General features: G+C 38.5%; 1 protein-coding gene across 1 annotated transcript; it reads left to right on the top strand.

Annotated features, from left to right (window-relative positions):
* Positions 1–2441: 2441 nt before the first annotated feature.
* On the top strand, positions 2442–20327 carry LOC137298375 (peroxisome proliferator-activated receptor delta-like). The gene is made up of 8 exons (XM_067830620.1): positions 2442–2896; positions 14381–14613; positions 15215–15316; positions 15570–15714; positions 16313–16521; positions 16957–17172; positions 17565–17763; positions 18049–20327. The coding sequence occupies exons 1-8, from the start codon at positions 2842–2844 to the stop codon at positions 18297–18299; spliced, it is 1410 nt and encodes a 469-aa protein (XP_067686721.1). The 5' UTR covers positions 2442–2841; the 3' UTR covers positions 18300–20327.
* The last annotated feature ends 108 nt before the right edge of the window (positions 20328–20435 follow it).

Below are 20435 nucleotides of genomic sequence, written 5' to 3'. Positions count from 1 at the left end.
TGACACACATTAATATTCACCACGCTTTATTCAGGAAAATGTCAGCTTGTAACGATGTGTTAAATATTGTCAGCATGAGAATATATCTAAGGTTGTATTGAATTTTTCTTTGTGTTGAATATGATGGAGATGATGTGGTGGCAGTGTCTTAGCTGGCAGAACGTACTCCGTTAGATACCTGCTCATACAGTCAATCCTTGGTTTTTCAGGTGTAGATTCGATAACTGTAATATCAGTGGTAACAGCGTTAAACCATTTGACTGTCTTTCGCCTTTTGTATGTAGACACTTTCCTGAACGTATGCACCTTTCGTCGCAGAGAACAGACATGCCATGGAATTGCATATGTATATGATAAGCCCACAGACAGATAACAGTGATCGATCGTACTGTTCATATATCATACCACAGCCGTTGATATCCTACAGCTTCGCGGTAACTACAACACAACATCATACCACAACCCTTGATATCCTACAGCTTCATGGCGACTACAACACAACATCATACAACTGTTGATATCCTACAGCTTCATGGCGACTATGACAGTACAATATCATGCCACGACCATTAATATCCTACATCTTCATGGCGACTACGACAGTACAATATCATGCCACGACCACTAATATCCTACATCTTCATGGCGACTATGACAATACAATATCATGCCACGACCATTAATATCCTACATCTTTCATGGCGTCTACAACACAACATCATACCACGACCGTTGATATCCTACATCTTCATGGCGACTGCAACACAACATCATACCACGACCGTTGGTAATCATATTGTGATTATGCTGATTAACTTTGAAGTTTCACTAAAACAGCATCATCACAGCTTGAAATGGCACATCATAGACCTTTGCATAAACTGATATAAACTACACCTCAATGACCGCAGAACGTTTTATGAGACACTGCTTAAACTGCACTTATTTCCCACAATTAGGTAAATTAGGGTGTTTCGTCCTTGAATTACACGGGCTGACTATCCCTCACATTGCCATTGATCATTGTACTCAGTAATCTTCAGTGAATCTATTCAATGTGTCACTGGAGAGCGCTTGGATTTTCCATGCTCAGTGGTTTCAAATGAGACTTCCATGCTGCTCTCGTCATGAACTTTAATAATCTTTCAATACCGCTTTCATCATGACATGATGCTTTGATGGATGCAATATGTTTCATAAAAATATTTGGAAGAGTCCCAGAATTCATTAGTTCCATAACAGGGAGTATGCTTAAGTGATACACTTTGTAAGTAGCTGAAAACAGCAAGTAATTAGTACAGTTACCCGGGCAACGAAATGACAGCGCGGATAATCATGACAAAGCAACTATTACTTACGACGCCACAAGCAGCTCCTCCTTCCTGTGATGTCGACGGTGTCGTGGTTTTACATGCTAGCTATTGACTTGGAGTTGCAGGTGAAATCAAAGGTAGCACGTGCTGACAGAATGCCATAAATATGACATGCTAATTGGCGATAATGGATATTGGATGAATTGATAAATTGCCATAAATACAGATATCTATATAGATAAATATACGTTGGGAGGTATGTTAGATGAAGCATTCACGTAAACTGATGTTGAAATGCATAGAAATAGGGCTTTAGAGAGTGCGAGCTAGGTGTAGATGTATACATGTACCGTGATTTATACGAGTGTTATGGATGGGTGAAATGTCGGCTGGATGGAGGATGTGTGTGTGGATGGATGAATAGATCGATAGCAGGTAGACAGGAATGGATAGATAGACGACACTGATAACAGCTATATTAATCACAGAGCGTCAGGCCCAGTGTCTTTAATTGTCAGGAAAAACAAAGTACGTTAATTTCTTCTGAACGGGTTTATATCGCGGTGAGGGATATGTCGACCTTTCGTCCCGGCTACGTGCCGTATATTTAAGTCTACGGTTATTACGAACTAGTATTAGAGTTCGTTAAAACCGTAGTTGTTGTATCAGCTGCTGTTGTTTCTGTTGCTGTAGCTCTAACTTTCAGTTTGTCCGGTTCAGACTCGATTCCTTACGGACCTTTATCATAAAGCTAGAATTAAAGTAACTGCGGCTCTAAACAGCCAAGACATAAGCATAGCATGTGGAGAGGAAACAATAGTTAAACCTATCTATTTCTATGCTAGACTCGGCCGGTAACAGAAAGAGGGCACGCGTGCTACACACGAATATCTATCTATCCGAGAAATCGGTGTACAGGGAAGCAAATCAAGGCACATATTACAGTTCTAAAACCCTGCCAATAACTTTATGACCAAGGATTGATTCGCCAATAAAATACTAGTCAATCGCGATCGTCATTTGCAACAAGCTGGTGCGAACAACACGCCTCGTGACCTGCTATGAACACCGACGGTTGGGCTGCGTGCGGCTCCTCGCACGGCCAGTTAAGTGGGTCAGTGTGTCAGTATAACAGTGTGTCAGTGTTACAGCTAGGAAGTACATTCAGCCTCGGGCCAAGCCTCGTTGCAGTACTTGTCGGCTGGCCTACGCGATAGACGTGCATCCGTGCATTGTGCTGGCCTAGTGTTTCAGCGACAGGGGACGTGGAACTCAGTCTCGCCGAGACACCCAAGGAAGACGGTCTAACACCACACTGGTAGGAACCAAGGGAACGCTTAACCGTTATATAATAGGACGGCAGTCGCTCAACTCCCATCAGCTGATCGTACAGCAACCTGTGGATTTCTCCGTCCGACCAACACGGATTTCTCGGCTCGTGATCAACAAACTTGTTCCCGTGTAGGAGCTGGTCTGTTCTCCTGACAAAAAGACTTATCTTCGACATTTTTCAAGATTCGGTGTATAAATGCTACTCCCAGAAGAAAACCCGTTGCAAACTTTGCCCCTGTCTAACCAGTACGGTAAGTTTTTACACTATATTTAAAGGACCTGCTGATATGTATTTCCATGTGGAGGGTTTCCTTTATATATGTCAGTGTGGTTTTTGTAGCGTGGTCCTGATTGATAGTATCTAGTTATGAATTCCTGCCTGTCATGACATATTGTTTCGTTGTTGCTCAGTGTCACGACTGGGTTAGAGTCGCCGGCTGCGAGCGGGCATGTTTTGTTCAGATTGTTTCATATTCCGTATTAATTTACTATGATATTGATATGATTAAACTTGTTTGAATTCACATTTCATCTGCTTTTCTACACATCTTCCAGTACAAATAAAAATAGTGTTTCAGAAACTCGGAAATGGTTTTGACAGTAAGGGGCATACATTGTTATATGGTATCTGCAACCTTTTCCTTCTTATCTACTGTGATGAGTATCAATGAGTGCTACCGAATCTTCTATTTGACAGTGTGGTGCCATGGCAACCGTTGTGACACTTCCACAGAAAACATTTTCTTTCATTAGTTACTGTCAGTCAATAATTTACTGTTTATATTTAACAGAATATTTTTAGAAACATACGTCGGGAAAAAAATCAAATGTCTTAATCAAATCATTTGCTTCTGAGTGCTTAATAGACTAACAGCTAGTCTCTGAAATGAACATAATTTTACTGGATAAACGTCCATAGTGAAAAAAAAATAATATAATGAAATGGAGCCCTGAGACTTTCTTCATTCCTGAAGCTAAGGAAATCTAGACTTGCCACATTTTCTAGACTTTCGTGGGCTTTCTTGGATATTTATACTACAGGGTCTGTACGACAGACTAAGTACTTATAAACGAATACAAATATCAACAGATAAGCATGCCGACGTATTGATCCTTTCAGCGTTTTAAAATGAAAGAAAGTTTACGTCAAATAATTATAGTAGAGGAACTGAAATATATAAAAAATACTGATATTTTTGCATGAAAATAAATTCCAAACCTGATTTCAGTAATACAACTAACTTGTTAGTCCAGCATATCTCTGGACAACTTTTCACTGTACCAAGGTAGGTCTTGGCTTGAATATTTATTTATATGAACTACTCATTGGTGTCATATTGTTTATATTGTAAACATGGAATTATGTATTCATATACTGTTAGCCATTATCATACAGTTAAGGCGATGTGTTTAGGGTTTCAAATTATCAAGTTAAGTACACTGGACTTCATTTCATGCATGCGATAGTCGGAGATATATCTGTATGCATAAGTAGTGTGACATATGTGGCCATCTGTACGGCTACTTAATCTATATTGTTATTGGACTATAGATATGCAATTCATCTTTCATAAACCTATGTTTTATCATGTTTGTAACATTTCATGTAAAGAGTTGGCTTCAACCAGTCAGCAGATTCAGTTATAGATCGTTCTGGTACTGAGCGAAAAGATTTCAATATCCTGTCCTTTATCAATACGTTTTTCTTGTTCAAAATCATTGAACTGATATGAGACAAAATACTTTTAACAACAAGCGACAGACGACGAAGGTTTTTAAACTAAACTTTGCCTTTGAATGATTTCCGAACACTCGGTGTAATAAATGTGCCATAGTGTTGAAAGCTTGCATTGTTTCCACGGTGATTGCATCGAAAATGAATGTGATTGAGATCTTGATCGTTATTTAATTGGTCAGCCTTAGTACACTATTAAATCCAGTAGTTGTAGTGGGAGACTCGTCAATCCGAATGTAAAACAGCTGTTGCAAGCACATGTAAAATGTAGAATCTTTCTTCAATGTGACTCATTGCTTCAATCAAACCATCATTACACTAGAGGTAACATGTGTTGGATATTGTTTGGTGGATGTTATCCCCGAGATGATAATATTCTGCTGTTCCATCCGTGAAAAAGGCATTGTTTAGTGCAGCTATTTTTGACATGTTCATTGGTTTGTATGAAGAGATTCATTGTAGCTTCTGAAACTGATCAATAGCACGTGGCCTCAATGTTTTAAGCACATTACAAAGCACATTAATCATTGATAAAAATCGTCGGTGTCACCAAACAAATGTAATAACACCTGCTGATACTGGTCTAAAACTTTCTCTCTCTCTCTCTCTCTCTGTCTGTCTCTCTCTCTCTCTCTCTCTCTCTCTCTCTCTCTCTCTCTCTCTCTCTCTCTCACTCTCTCTCTCTCTCTCTCGTGTACATGTATCACACATGTTCAGTGACCAGGAAGTTGCCAGATCTGAGGTCGGGGTTTGATCAAATGAAAGATATTGTGGTTATATATATTGTTGTTGGTGTTTGAAGGAGGATATACTCGGAGCACAAGACCGACACTAATAACCATGTCCTTCTTTTGAATACCGGAATTCCATCAAATGTGTTGTTTTGCTGTTTTTCATCTTACAGAGCTCATTCCAATTCCAATGGCGCCTGTCCACGCACCTCAATATAAAATCACTGCTTGACTCCCGCTCCGCTGTGTTCCATTTTCCTTTCACCGATATATATTTAAAGACTTTGAAACAGCCACAGTATATCTTGCAAGAAGCTTTATGTAAGAGCGCTCTAGTGTGTAAAGCAAGGTAGAAGGGTAACAGATGGCCAGAGGTTCGATACACTAGCTGGCAATAAGTGGATGATGTATCTTAAACATACCCAAGTCTTGGACAAACACTTCCGAATGTAATGCTGTATGGTGGTGCACAGTGTTTTTAGCAGTATATTAACAATTATTAATACTCTCTCTCTCTCTCTCTCTCTCTCTCTCTCTCTCTCTCTCTCTCTCTCTCTCTCTCTCTCTCTCTCTCTCTCTCTCTCTCTCTCTCTCTCTCTCTCTCTCTCTCTCTCTCTCTCATGAAGTTACACACTACTTTTCATCGTGTCATTAATTACAATTCTGGATTGGCTAAGATTTGCTGTTGTGTCTATTCATCGTCGGCCCTGCGTTTCATAGCAGGCACAAAGAATGCCTTTCATATCCCGATAAGCTATTTTCACATGACTATGCTACACATGTTCTGTATTGCTTGTGTGCCTGAACTGCGCACTAGTATGACAGGTGCAGCTGTGTCTATTTATGCCATTTTTCCATTGAAAGTGTTTGCATTAAAGTTCCAGATTGCTTAGATATGCAAATTTTAAATAATTATACACATGTTAGTGACTATTATAAAGTTTGGCTGGATTGTTGATTTTCACAGTAAACTGATTACACTAGTGACGTTTGGAAATGAAAGTAAAGACAATTCCTAGGTTTGGGGGTGATATTTTCAACCATTCAAAGAACACGTTATCAGTGGATCCGCACATCTCGACGTACTTGCTCAATTGCTCATTCTACAGTCTAAACTGTCAGTTGTATTGTTCAGATTCCATAGCAATACTCCTGATAACGTGGAACTTTGTAAACAAAAATTGTTTCCACGTTAATCTTAACACAAAAGAAATGTTTACCACTTATCAGTTAACTTTAATTTCAGTTTTTCACAGTGAGTGAGTGAGTTAATATTTAAGGTCACACCGACAATATTGCAGCCATATCGTGACCAGTTTGCCATATGTTTTATGTTGCAATATTATCATTTTAACATTTAAAAAACGCCGCAGAGATTAGATATTTTTGTTATTAGTATTAATATTGGCCTGAGATGTGTTTAATTCAAGGGCTCGGATGAACAGAAAACCGTTTTTACTGTAAATTCGTATCAATGCGACTTTGAAGATTATGATTAAATAGCGAGTTGTCTCCACATATTCATCATTATACCTCTGCAATTTTTATTACCATTCTTATTATCATGTACAGACGGTGATTCACGAATAGACATTTGTGGTCATTGTGGCATCACCATATATTAATACCTTCAGATACACCAGGTGTATCAATACCACGTCTGCATATGTATATTTACCTACTTAAGACTGAATGAACTGAATTAATTATTGAAGTATTATTTCTGAAATGCATCAGAGGCATTTTGTTACTGAAATACAGGTTCAATGCGAACTATCACGGAACGAACGCATACTGAGAGAAAAAGCAGTGTATGCTTAACTTGCTTGGGGAAAATATATTTACAGTGTGTGATAAGGTTCATTTTGAATTAAAAAATGTTTAGAAGATTGTTGGGCTGTCACGAGGTAATTGTTTAATTTTTAGTTACATATGACTAAACATACAGGGATCACAGACATGCAGGTTTTGCCATGTACTTGATGTGCAAATGACGTGAAAATAATGTTCTATATACTATATCATGGAGTGCGTAATTTCAAGAAAGAAATTGTGATTATCCATTACCTTTATTGTTAATCTCTCACAAAATGATATCTGTTTGATAGGACCATGTTATTATTCTGACAATAAGATGGTCATGGAAAATGAATGAACATTAAGCGAAAAGAAACATTCCCCAAGAAACACTTTATAAAACATAAATTCTGTTGTAATTGCACTGCCATATGATGTGTCAAAAAGTATACTCATTTTCACTCGCTTGATGAACTTAGGTTGTATGCCCTTGACCGATTTGACAGTATGAAGTGTGTCTATCTCGTATAATGTTGGTTTGGTATTAATACAAAAGTTGACGCTGTTAAAAGCAAATCGTTCTTTAAGTGAACTACCTGTTTTCGACTGCTTTAAGTCTTAAATACTTCTCGAAGGATCTGGAAACGAAACTTGATTTTAAGACTACAAATGCAGATCATATCCAAACTGGATTGTACAACTAAGTTGTTAAAAGCGATTAAAGTTGTAAAACGATGTCATGGTTTCAGTGTGATCAGTTAACTTTGCAAGAAACAAGCTAGAAGTGAGTAACTAGAAAATATGGTCCGCGAATGAGGTTGATCCTCAGAAGGAATCGTTTATGACAAGACCTTAATAGTTTTGTTTACTTTGGAAACAATTACAGAAAATGTAACATTAGTAAACCTCGTTCTTCTACCTGGAAGTTTCATGTTGACGAAGGTAATGTAACCTGACCTACAGAGAACAAACATACGGATATCCTAAAAACTAATGACTAATGGTTCCGTTACGTGAGCAGCGTACACAGGAATAGGAAGTTGTATACTAAAATTCCGGACCTGGAATTTCAGCTAGCTTTTGTTTTTCTCATTTCTCATTATTTATATATTGTTTTTTTTTTAAGAAATTATCATGTTACACTATCAATTATTACCTTAGAGACTTGTACAAGTGTATGTTCTTCGTAATGTACAGTTATCACTAAATGTAAGAATTTCCACACATCTTGCTCAGTGTACACATCGTTTTGACAGCCTGCTGTGCAGAATGACGTATGTATGGGCCTTGCTTCAGTTGGCACAAAAATCAATAACCCACATCACACTGTATGTGCAGGTCGTGTTTATTCCAGAGTGTTAAGATTCAATTGGAAGTTGTGTTCTGTGAGCAGTTCCCTGAACATGTTACGAATCCTTTAATGTTTTAAACCTGCTATTTCGAAATGCAACACACAATATATGAAGTTTTTATCATAATATTCCTCCATCTGTGAAGATAGTACATCTCCCGGTTTGATATTAACTGGAAACCTCTATTGACAATTTATGATATGACACTTTGAAATGTGAAAATGTGTCGTCAATGCGAATTTGTTTCAGTGTGTCAGTTGCTTTGATGGCATGTTATGATAAGGTGGGGGACATTGTACATATTCAGCTTTCTCTCTTCTTTTTAACTCCGCTCATTACATACGTTAGTCTCACGCCACCAAGTCGTCCCCAATCTACATTCCTTACTATAATCCCGACTCATCGATGAGTGAGAAGAATAAGCTGATCCATACACAACTGTGTATAAAGACGTAGTACCAGCCGAGGTCGCTTCGTCCCGCAGTGCGTGAATTCCGAACCAGAGGGTCTGTCATAGCTAAATATAGATTTGTTCTAGTTTCAGGCTAGGCACAGTAGATCAGTAGGTCACCTGCGATCTGTTGCCAAGGTCGTGGCAAGTTGCCCACAACTTTAATCATTCATGACCTAAATTGAATTTGACTGAATGCTTCGAACAGTGCAGAAGAGTACGCTTTGAAAGGTATTTGGCTGAAAGAGTTTTGCTGCACGTTTCTACAAAGGACGCAATCGACTTGGTGAAACAAAATCGTGGATCGGAGCAAGCTTTCATGTGTACGGTTCCATTACCCTCTCTCTCAAGGTTGAACATGTTGTAGGCTTCACTGGGATGCACGAACCGTTACACATACATGGCTCGGCACCATTCAAGTGTTTTCATATGATGTGCAACCCGCCATATTGTTAGCATTGAACATCTAGATAGATCCAGCTGACGCTGTTATCTGTTCATCAGCGAACACCGTGATCAATCAGGAAACGCATGGGCACAACGTGAGACCCAAATGTCGCCAACATGTAAACTTCGATCCCACAAATTCTGGTCAATACTGCGCGTTGCTATGTATTTTCCTGTCTCAGGACTATGCCCCAACAAACAATCTTTATCCACGTGTTGCTGTCTCACCATCAATTCCAATTTGTATAATTAACATAAATTTACTTTATTAGTCAAATCTAATATCTGAAAGGTAGAAGTACATCGTACGTTGGAAGTAATACGGAAGGTTTGTCTTTTGTTAAAGTTTATGATAAGCCAGGTTGCCAGGGCAGAATTTCAAAGAGGTACGCGTGTCTCTCATACAAATGGAGATATTTATATCCTCATGGTGCGCGGGTTATGGGATAAGGTTATATCACATTCAAAGTTTTAATAATACGTATGGCAGTGTCAATGCAATATATTCACGAAGCCGTGTGTCAATCCAGCCAGTCTGCAGGGGAAGTATAAAGGAATCATGCAGCATGTGACATTCTTCTTGGGTTCTCATTTGCTTCTTGGAAACACATTTTCTCTGTTTACAGTGCTAGGTGTCGTAAATAACGTGGTAAAGTACGATTTGTGGAAGCTTGAGGTTAGAGCTCGATTGTCACGTGACCTGGATAGTGACTTGTGAAGGTAGTGTGTAGCGTATCACCACCGCGGGTTGTTGCATGTACATGTTTGTCATGTTCGCCAGATATTGGGAAATGTGACCTCGAGTACGAACATATAACGAATGATGATGCTTGTGCTATTTTACACACATGTGAAATGAGTGCTCTCGTGATGTGTAGGGATAACACAATGCAACGAAACAGATGTTACAGATGTTTGACTCGAAAGACTTGAATATTTTATTTTTATATATGTCTGTGTATCAAAACAATGAGATCGGACATGATAATATTATGTTATAATTTCGGACAGAATAAATCTTTGTGACGGGAATATTGCTTTTCAGATTGAATGGAAGTGCATTTCCTTTCAACAATCAAACCTTGACTTTGATTCTTGAAAGGCTCAGTTCAGACTTAAATGCACTCAGACAGGCACTTTCTTTACACAATAATTAACGTTCAACAACTCGGTTAGAATTTCGTAACATCCTTGGTGCTGACAGTTCGGTCTCGGCATTTACCGCAAAATCACGTGTAGGCAACGACCTTCCCCTTCGAATTGCTCATTAACGGACGGTAGATCTGGGGCAGACTGATCTTGATTGTGGATCGATATCTCAACGGCCTGACCTAGTTTGTGCTGTGATAGTGGTACTGATGTCTTGTTGATATCGATTTGTGCTGCAGGCGATTTATCTAACGCTGATAAGGTAGAAGACCAGTCTATTACTCTAAAAAATGAGGTTACATCGTACAGAAAAAAATGGCTCGTCTTGGAAAATCTTTCTTGAATTGAGAGGTGGCCGGAGCAGATCGTTGGATGAGGAGTGACATATGTCTATTCCTTTGTATAATACTACCAATAAAGGATATATGATGAGTGGGTTGAATGTTGCGCCTCTTTCAGCAATTCATATCAGCCACCACCAGAAATTGGTTTTTGCACTGGAACCATGAGGCAAATGAAACCTTTTCTTTGACGTGATTAATGATCCACGGGAGGTTGTAATGTATAAAATACTACAGCCCAGCTGTATTGATTGTATTGCACGCACACACCTCTGTAGTGTTTCCTGGTATTGTTCACGTTTATGAATAATTAATAAATACTGGTCCAAATGACAGACGTACCTAGGATAGTATACCATACAAGCAACTAGAATACACAAAGACTAACTTGTTCTTAAACTAAGGATTAGTCTCTGAAATAATATTTTGATGGAAAGAAGTAATTATTTATTTAGATTTTATATTAAGACAGGAAAGGAGGTGGACTGGTAGATTCTGTTCCCAAGGGCGATCTCGGCTTCATTTAGGGATTTGGCAACACAGAGCTGAACGGAAGAAAAATAGTACGCCACAGAGACTGGGAGACGGACTACACACTTCTTTATGTGAAATTATAATGCGCTGTATGAAACTGCGTTAAACGTTAACTGTTTAGTGAGATTTCGGACACGTTTTTTAAAGTTTAAATTTAGAGAAACAATAAGATTCGCGGGACAGTTTGTATATTTCTCATCACACAATAATTTGTTTGAAACTGAAGCAGCAGGCGAATGGGGTGCGATATGATATGTCTCAACTAAGTGATGCTACGTAATGTCTGGGGGTTAACGTCACCATTGCTGGTGTGTGTACACCATCAAAACAAAGCATCTGGTAAATATGGGAGGTAGGGGAGAGCACGATGCTTGTCTATCTTATATACGTATTGTGCCTCGCCTACGGATTCTGAATAATGCATAGCTTCAGTGTTCTGTGTCAAGGCCATCGTGCAGCTTCACAACAGAAACCCGATAAGCTGCGGTCGAGCTAATGGTTTAACCGTACACATACAGTCCAACCAACTGCTGCTGACCTAGTGATCTCTCATCACCGTCTTCTTGATTTGACCAGGGGATTCTGGCTTGACCCGAGTGTTCGCTGCAGGTCATTGACTCAACTAAGAGAATCGGGTTAAAATATTCCGATAATAATGCTAATATCTGTGCGGTATGCTTAGGACGATAAGTATCGTCAACTACACACGTGGAATCATTTGGGCTTGATTTGAACAATGGTCCATTTTGCTTGTTCCTGATTATCGTTATTGATGATGATGATGATGATGATGATGATGATGGTTGTGGTGGTGATATCGAAATATCGAGACACGTTCACATAATCAGTTTCTCACATTTTTCTTGAGAATGTTACAGTCGTCGTTTTTGCCCCAACTAAGTTGTTTCGACGAGGTACAGGATACATGCGTATACTTTGCTATCAAAGCAGAATATGCTTTAGGTCAGTTGTTGTTTTGTTCAGCTTCGTGTCATCGCGGTAATGTTTTTGCTCAAAATCCACCAAACAGATGTTGAACACCATCTGAACGTCATGTTTGCTCCTAAACATGAATGAATTCTTTAAAACATGAAAGAAAAAACATACTACATTGCTTATGCATGTTCTAAATTTTGTTCAAAAGCGAAAGGTCGATATAAACATCAAAATATCGCACACCGCTCTTGCGTTGCGTAACTTTGCACAAAAGAAAATATGCACAGCGTGTAAATTATATATAAGTTTTCAACATACATACATAGTTTGTTTTGTTTATGTTTTACTGTAATGAGCTTGTATAGTATTCCCAGAAATTATTGAGAATCATGTTGCGTCATGTAACTCATTACGTTTATTAACTTCTGGCGTTTTACTTACATGAACATGTTAAAACATCATCCTTTTACAGTCTCAGTCTTGTTTTAGTACTTTGTTAGACCTCCTCGCTCAGCAATGCATGCCTGAATACGCCTAGGCACACTACCCATCAAAGTTTGTAGGTAATCGTGTGACAGGGTATCCCAATATTGGACCACCTCGGCCTTCATATCTTCAATATTTCTCAGTCCCTTTTGGTTTATTCTGTCCTCCATGACTCCCCACACATTCTCAATTGGGTTTAGGTCTGGGCTGTAACTGGGCCGGTCTAAAACTTGAACATTTTCGCCCGACAACCACTGTTTTGTGTATCGTGCAGTGTGTTTTGGGTCATTATCATGCTGGAAAATCCAATCATCTTCATACAATGTTTGTGCTGTCGGAAGAAGGTGACCATTTAGAATGTCAACGTATCTTTCTTTTGTCAAGTTTCCCGTGAAAACACACAATGGCGTCACTCCGCGAGCCGATATGCCACCCCACATGTGAAACTTCGGGCTATGTTTTGGTCGCTGGTAGATAGGTTTGACAGTATCTTTGGTCCAAATTTTCACACAATTAGGGAAAAGCCAAACAGAACTTTCATCCGAAAAGAAAACATTATCCCAGTCTTGATTTTCATGAGCCCGACACCAGTTTAAACGTTTTTCCTTTTGTGCATCTTTCATCAACGGCGAGGGAATTCCACGTTTTTTCACTCAATTAAGTCTCTGTAATTCCTGCCTAACTGTTTCATTGCATACCTGAGGACTTCCTCTGCTAATCATTTCATTTCTGATGTTCTCAACACTTTTCAATTTGCCCCAACTCACAATCTGCCCCAGTCATCGGCGATCCACAACACTGAATTTCCTAGGCCGACTGCCCCTGGTTTGTGCTCTATCCCGGTTCCTGTTTGAATATTCTTCAAAGTTCTGTATACTGTAGACAGAGGAATACCATGTCTACAAGCTAACACTTTAGCATCAGCCTCACCCCTTTCAAAATCATCTAGAATGAGCTTTCTTTTCTCTCTTGCTGTAAATTCTGCCATGTCAACACAGGAAGCCGTCTGCTCAGGCAAGGGAGATAACTCTTGACGTAATGAGCTGCCTTCTAAGTCTTCAAGAGTTGTCTCCCCTATTTAGTATGCTTAGTGCATAGTGAAAGCCCTTTTTCCAATCTTAGCATCATTAGAAAAAAACAAAGATTTTCTCAATAATTTCTGGGAACACTGTACAACTTGTACATTTAGTATTATATTCGATGAATGTCTTAAAAAAGAAGGAATTTTGATATTAAATGTCTAACATGTGTCAATGCTTGCTCTACTGTTTTTCATTTCCTGAAATGGTTTTGAGATTGAAAAATAAGCATTCCTTCACATCCGACTCAGAGCAGTACTTTGCATGTTGTGGAGACATTCAATATAAATGTCCCCTCAGTAGAGCAATATGTATTGTTCAATGCTACACACATACAACTAGATTCGGATGTAACGAACGTTGGGTGTGACGAATAAAATTGCTTCTTTCAGATGCGATATATGACACTTACGTTTATTCCCTGAATACGTATATATTTTTTATAGTAACAAATAACCCCATTTACATTTAGAAGAAGTCCCAGTGCGGGAGGTTCCTGAAGCTGGGGACATCTAGACTAACTTAATTTAGCTCTTTAGCATTGCAGGGATGGTTGTGTATTTGGGAAAATCATATGTTTCAGGGATTGTGAGACAGACTAGCAATATGTCTAAGCTGACTGTATTAACTATACAATTACAGTATAGAAAAAGCTAAAATTTCAAACCATTCTCATTAGTCTCTACTTGTTTTTCAGATTTCCTCGCGGAACTGTATGACAGTTATTATGCTTATTCCGCGTGCTTGATGCCCCCCAATATGTGTGTTGAGGCCTACAGCACGACGATGACAGAGGGTAAGCACAACATCCTGCCTTATGACGACTCCCTGCCATATGGATCTTCATTTCACAGGCAACTCGTAATGTCGTCACCTTTACCCAGAGAGCACCCATCCAGAAGTCCTAGTGTGTCTTCAGACGGGGGAAAAGTGAGTTGTCTCCCTTTTAGTTGTCCTACCAGAGTTATCCCTCTTGTGCGTATTGTAAATATCATCGTAGGCCTCGTAAAGTATATTTTACAGTAAATGCAGCGTGTTCACTATCTCGGATGGTTTATGGTCCTTCTTTCTCACCAGGAGAGTTGTTAATTTCGAGAACAAAGCAGAAGTGTCGTAAACTCGTCACGTTTAAGAAATTATGGGATTATGACTACACGTGCCAGTGTTATTCACAGTATAAGGGTTGATGGCTTTGAAGTGTCATATTAGGAAATTGAGTGTTATGTATCTCATGTCACAATTAATCCACTTGCCACGTTTTGTCACGATCGCACAACATTTCAATATACTTCTTCATAGCCGTATATATTCCATCGTATAATACAGTTGAACTCAAGTGATTTACATAATGAATGTCAGAGAAATGAAGACGACACTGAAAAGCATGATGTTCCAGCAAGGAGATGCTATCGGAATACAATGACACATCTCTGCATTGTGTTTAAGTTTCAGGTCAGGCGGAAGTAAGTGTTGTGTTTGAATTTTTATATGAAAGGATGTGATTCAAACGCGTTGCTCTATTTCCTTGTAGGTGAAGCCACAGTACACAGCGGAACTGGATGTTCTCTGTCGGATTTGCGGAGACCGAGCTTCAGGCTTTCATTATGGCGTGCATTCGTGCGAGGGGTGTAAGGTACGTAGTATGCAATGACGTCATCAAGCAAATATATGGATTTATATTTTTTTACTACCTTGAATATAGGGGATTTTAACAAATGATTATTGAGTTCACTGATTGTATTTTTGAAATGTGTGTTGGTCAATACATGATTCATTTGAAAAACTATAAATGTTTTTAAAACAGATTTTCTACGAACAGGAGACATATATTTAAGCTGTATTAGATAGGAGAAGACATGCTTAGATAGTATTTATTTATCTTGCAGGGATTCTTCCGGCGTACGTTGAAAAAACAACTGACATATCGGCCTTGTCAGATGGGATCGCAATGCAAGATAGATCAGAACTCACGAAACAAGTGCCAGTACTGTCGCTACCAACGTTGCCTCAACGCAGGCATGTCACAAGATGGTATGTGTATCGAATGATCAGCATTAGCTTCTTTCCATTCGTCTGAAACTACTGTGTCTCACACTCTCTTCTCTCTCTTTCTCACACACACAAACACACACAAGCACGCACGGATGCGCACGCACGCAGTCACACATGTGCACGATAGAAGTACACACAATATGTGGTCACAGGTAGTTATTATAGTAATGGGACGCTGACAGAGTTTTGAAGAATACTCATTTAAGTGCAATGCATTCATTTTCAAATGAAAAACAACATACATGCATTAATATTTACATAATGTTATTACATTCTAATCAGGGGATCGTCTCAGGAACAAAAGTTGAACTGACAAAAAGCAAGAACTTTTGTCTGCACCGAAACATTAAAACAATGATTCCAAGTCCTTCAGCGATGAGCGAAAACATTGAGATGCTTCAAAAATACCAATATTCTGCGCTCTGTATATCTTTAAATGAAATACTGAGCAAGAAATCATTCTTAACGTCTCAGAACTGCAAGCATGTCAAAAACAAAGTGTGGACATAAATTCTTGGTTTGAAATGTCAAAAAAGCCGGACCAGGTGCACCATTTTGTTTTTGTGTTTTTTTATAGCTGTTCGGTTTGGTCGGATGCCGAAGGCCGAGCGGGAGAAGCTGGTGGCTGACAAGGAGGTTCTATGTAATACCGATGGGAAACGAATAGTGGAGCTGCGATCCCTATCTGACCTCATTACAGCTGCATTCAGAGAGATCTTTATTGACACCATATTTTTCAAAAGGGAACACTGCCAACCATCTACCTCCATACATCTGGATGCTAATGTAGGTCATAGCTATATATGCTATTTAGTTTCATATCAATATTGAATCAGCTTTCCGTGAAATAATATTATGTTTTTAAGTGTTGCCAAGGTTTGTAGCTGGTGCCAATAAAGAGATGCAGACTTTGAATATTAGTGTATTCTGACTATAGAATGTAAACATTAATTACAGCTCAGCCTTTTGTCCTATACAGTAATATATAATCGTGCACAGTTACATATTTTGAAATTCAATGTAATTATCATGCTCAAATGTATGAATATGGTATGAAATGATTTTGATATCATATTCGTAATAACATCATCGTCATATTCACTTGAATGAAAACACTTATTTAGGGCGTGGTTGATGAACGTATATGGCCCGTCAAGAAGAGCGTCATGTGACATATAACAGTAACGCCAAGATCACCACAACTACCATATTCTATTCCAGATGATGGACACAGAAGATCAGCAAACCATCATGGATGGTATGAGTTCCGAGGAATTCCATGACAGGCAAATATTCGGCTTGTACCAGGAACTCATACTACCTGTGATGGAGGCTAGTGTGAAGTTCGCCAAGAAGCTACCGGGATTCACCAACATCCCCATGCATGATCAGATCAACCTGATGAAACGGAATGGGTTTATGGTTGTCCAGGTCGCGGTAGGTTATCGATTTGACTTTAATATTCAGAATTTCTTTTAATTGAAACTATTTCTTATGTGAGACCAATGTTGTGCTGGTAGGATATATTTTGTTTCTAAACATATCTTGGAATGCGCCTTAGCTGATACTGAATAACCTTGCTGAGTTTCCAGCACCATTAAACAACTCTAATATTTAGCGTTACTGCCATTATTTTTCATTCATACTTATATGCCAGAAGGTCGAATTGTTCAAATACTGATTGATAAGGCCAACTGATACAATTGATTTGTACTGATACAAAATATGATATTGTAATTAAGACACTTTCCAAAACAGTAACGACGATCATTGTATTCATGTTGTAATGTTGTCCACGTTTCTTGATAGGAATGTTTTCTTTGTTGCAGTTGCATTCAATTATAGACAGAGAATTCATCAATATTTTCACCCAGCGAGGGGCCTTGCGTCTTAGTCGGATGTCCCCCATGTTGTGCGAAGAGATTAAGTCACTTTTAGAGAGAACAATTCAATGTGCAGACAGAATCAACTCCATGCAGCTTCAGACAGCGGAGCTTGCACTCTTCTGTGCTGTACTTTTAACTCAAGGTAGGCATCGTTTTTTTCAAGAAATGATTTGATTTCTTCACATGATTTATTACAACCAGTCCCTGTACACTCTGTATTTGGTGATATATATTATGACTGAAAACATTTGTCGATATACTGCATTGTGTCATAATATGAAATCTTAAAACATGACAGTTAGGACACGCCACTATCCTGGCGATCCAATGCCAGGGACGTCTATTCATGAAATAAATCTAACGTTAATCGCAGTTATCATTTATCACAGAAATCACTGAAACTAATCACGTAATTTCTTGTTTCCAGAATCTCCCAATCTGTTGAACCCTTCTTTGGTTGAGGACTTGCAAGCTGATCTTATAGAAGCCCTACGGATAGCTCTTAAACACAATCATCCTAAACAGACTGTTCTACTCCCCAAACTGTTGGTCCTTATCTCAGATCTAATTCAAATTGTGGAAGAATTTCGAGATCATCTCAAGAAAGGACTATACGACAAATCTGGTGACTATTCAAATGTTAAACCTTTACTGCGAGAAATATTCGACTTAAGTTGAACGTGTCCATTAACTGAACAATCAGTTGTCCAAGGCCCTCTGACATACTTTTCTTTGTGTCTCTATGTTAGTTCTGCAAGTGTTCTGCTATAAAACATTTTTGTCCAGGTAGACATGCGGTCTTGTATCATACGAGACTTCCATCGATTTATGTTATCATTCAAATGTTAGAATTATATCACTAAACCGGTTTGTAATAGGTATTAATCTGTTAGTCACGCATGTGTTCATTTAGCTTTACGGTAATAAAGTGAACATCATTCGCCCTGTAATTTATGATCCAAGGTTTATGTCAAATTTATGACATAAATATCCCCGTAATTGTTAACTGAAAACCTACATAATCCTACGACTGCCTATAGAGAGCGGGTTGCTGGTATAGGATTAGATTTGGTAGTGACTATACGCATTACACTGCCATTAATCACACGTGGGATGGGAAAGGGAAATGGGAATGGGATTTGCATTATCTTCTGGGCAAAATTCTCTTCACGTACATTTTACGGTGGCCTGTTTTATACCGACAGGCACGTATAAGACCCACAATAGAGGTTTCAGTATTTATTAAACAGGAACGATGTGAATTGCCCGGTGTCTTGCAGATGGTCAAATACTGCTTTAGGTGTTATAGAGTTAGATACTACTGGCAAGTTTGTAAATGTAGATAACAAATAAGCGCCAGTGGTTATCGATAACACGTTTGCTCATATCGTCAACTGCTTGCAGCAGTGTGGAAGGTTTTCAGAATAATATATATTTTATCATTGCACAAGTTCAAAGCATAATATTGTCCCATTTGACAGAAGTCATCTCAGCTCAAATTGTTATGAATTACAGTATTTATTTTTTTTCAAAATATATTTGTGTATTTCAACTGCAATCGTAAATATGTCCAATATAAATGACGTTTGTAGGAGACCTATCACTAACAGCTGATTGGTAAAAGCGGTCAGAAGCAAGTAGTGGTTCATACCATTGATAGTGCCTCCATGGAAGTTGAAAATAAGTAACTTTACTAGAGGAGACAAATCATTTCTTGTGTTTGATAAAAACGGGAAATGGCAGCTACAGAGGAAGAAATATAACCATTCAAACTCATAATGAAAACATATATGTTTATTCTCAGATCACGATATATGTTCATTGTGATGCTCAATTTGTACAAAAGCAATGTCACAGTACTAGAAATCCGTGTAGCTCATTGTATAGTCTTGTGTTCTACATATCACCTGTGTTATGTTCCTGAAAGTCTAACAGAGAGCAATATGTTGAAACGTCCTATTGTTTATATGATGTTCGTCTATATATAACATGTAGAATATTCTACTGAGCTGCTTTACTCATAAGATCGTTGTTTTGTTGTTGAACCGTGCAATCTGAAGCAAAATTGTATGTTGTTTGTGCCATATGCGTCTTGGAACCTGTACAGCGACACCCTGTTTGTCAGGAACCTTCGCTTTCCGGACGACTCTCTCCACGGCATGTATCTATGTACAAAATACATTTATTTGAAACAACCATTCAAAACTTCGGACATTTGTAAATACGGAACGATGGCATGTGGGTTAGCAAGGTTTCCTTGTATCTTGAAGAAATTCGGAAATTCCAGTGTTACAAATACCCAGATCTGCACCTTTTGTTTGGACTTAAAAACATAACGTAATCTCTCATTAGTCAGCTTTTTCCAGCTGAGGACTTTGTAAAGATCCCTAATGAATAATAATGTAATGAATAATGGTCATTGTCAGTATACAGCCATATGTGGTTTGACAAGGACACGACTAAGACATAATATGACCGAAATATTACTATGCTTAAATGCATGAGACTGCACCCGTTTTAAGCAAAGTTGTTAAAAATGATATACTAACACCATTTGTGTAACTGCTATTTTTTCAGTTTTATCTTGGATAGAAATAGCGACGAGCGTTTTTCACAAGTTTGATTCAAATATCATATGTGTTTAGATAAGTATATTTGAGGTGCCAGTTGCCTTTGATGTCAAACTTGAAGAGAAATACAAAAAAAGAGTGAACGAAGAAATCTTTTGCTAAAAACTGCTAAGATTATGTAGTTAAGAATATTTTTAAATCTATTCTACAGAATCTGCAGAGGGTGTGTTTCAAGTAATTGTAG

The sequence above is a fragment of the Haliotis asinina genome, chromosome 10 (assembly GCF_037392515.1).
Source record: "Haliotis asinina isolate JCU_RB_2024 chromosome 10, JCU_Hal_asi_v2, whole genome shotgun sequence".
NCBI classification, from domain to species: Eukaryota; Metazoa; Mollusca; class Gastropoda; order Lepetellida; family Haliotidae; genus Haliotis; species Haliotis asinina.
This window is presented reverse-complemented; position numbering and strand designations above follow the sequence as displayed.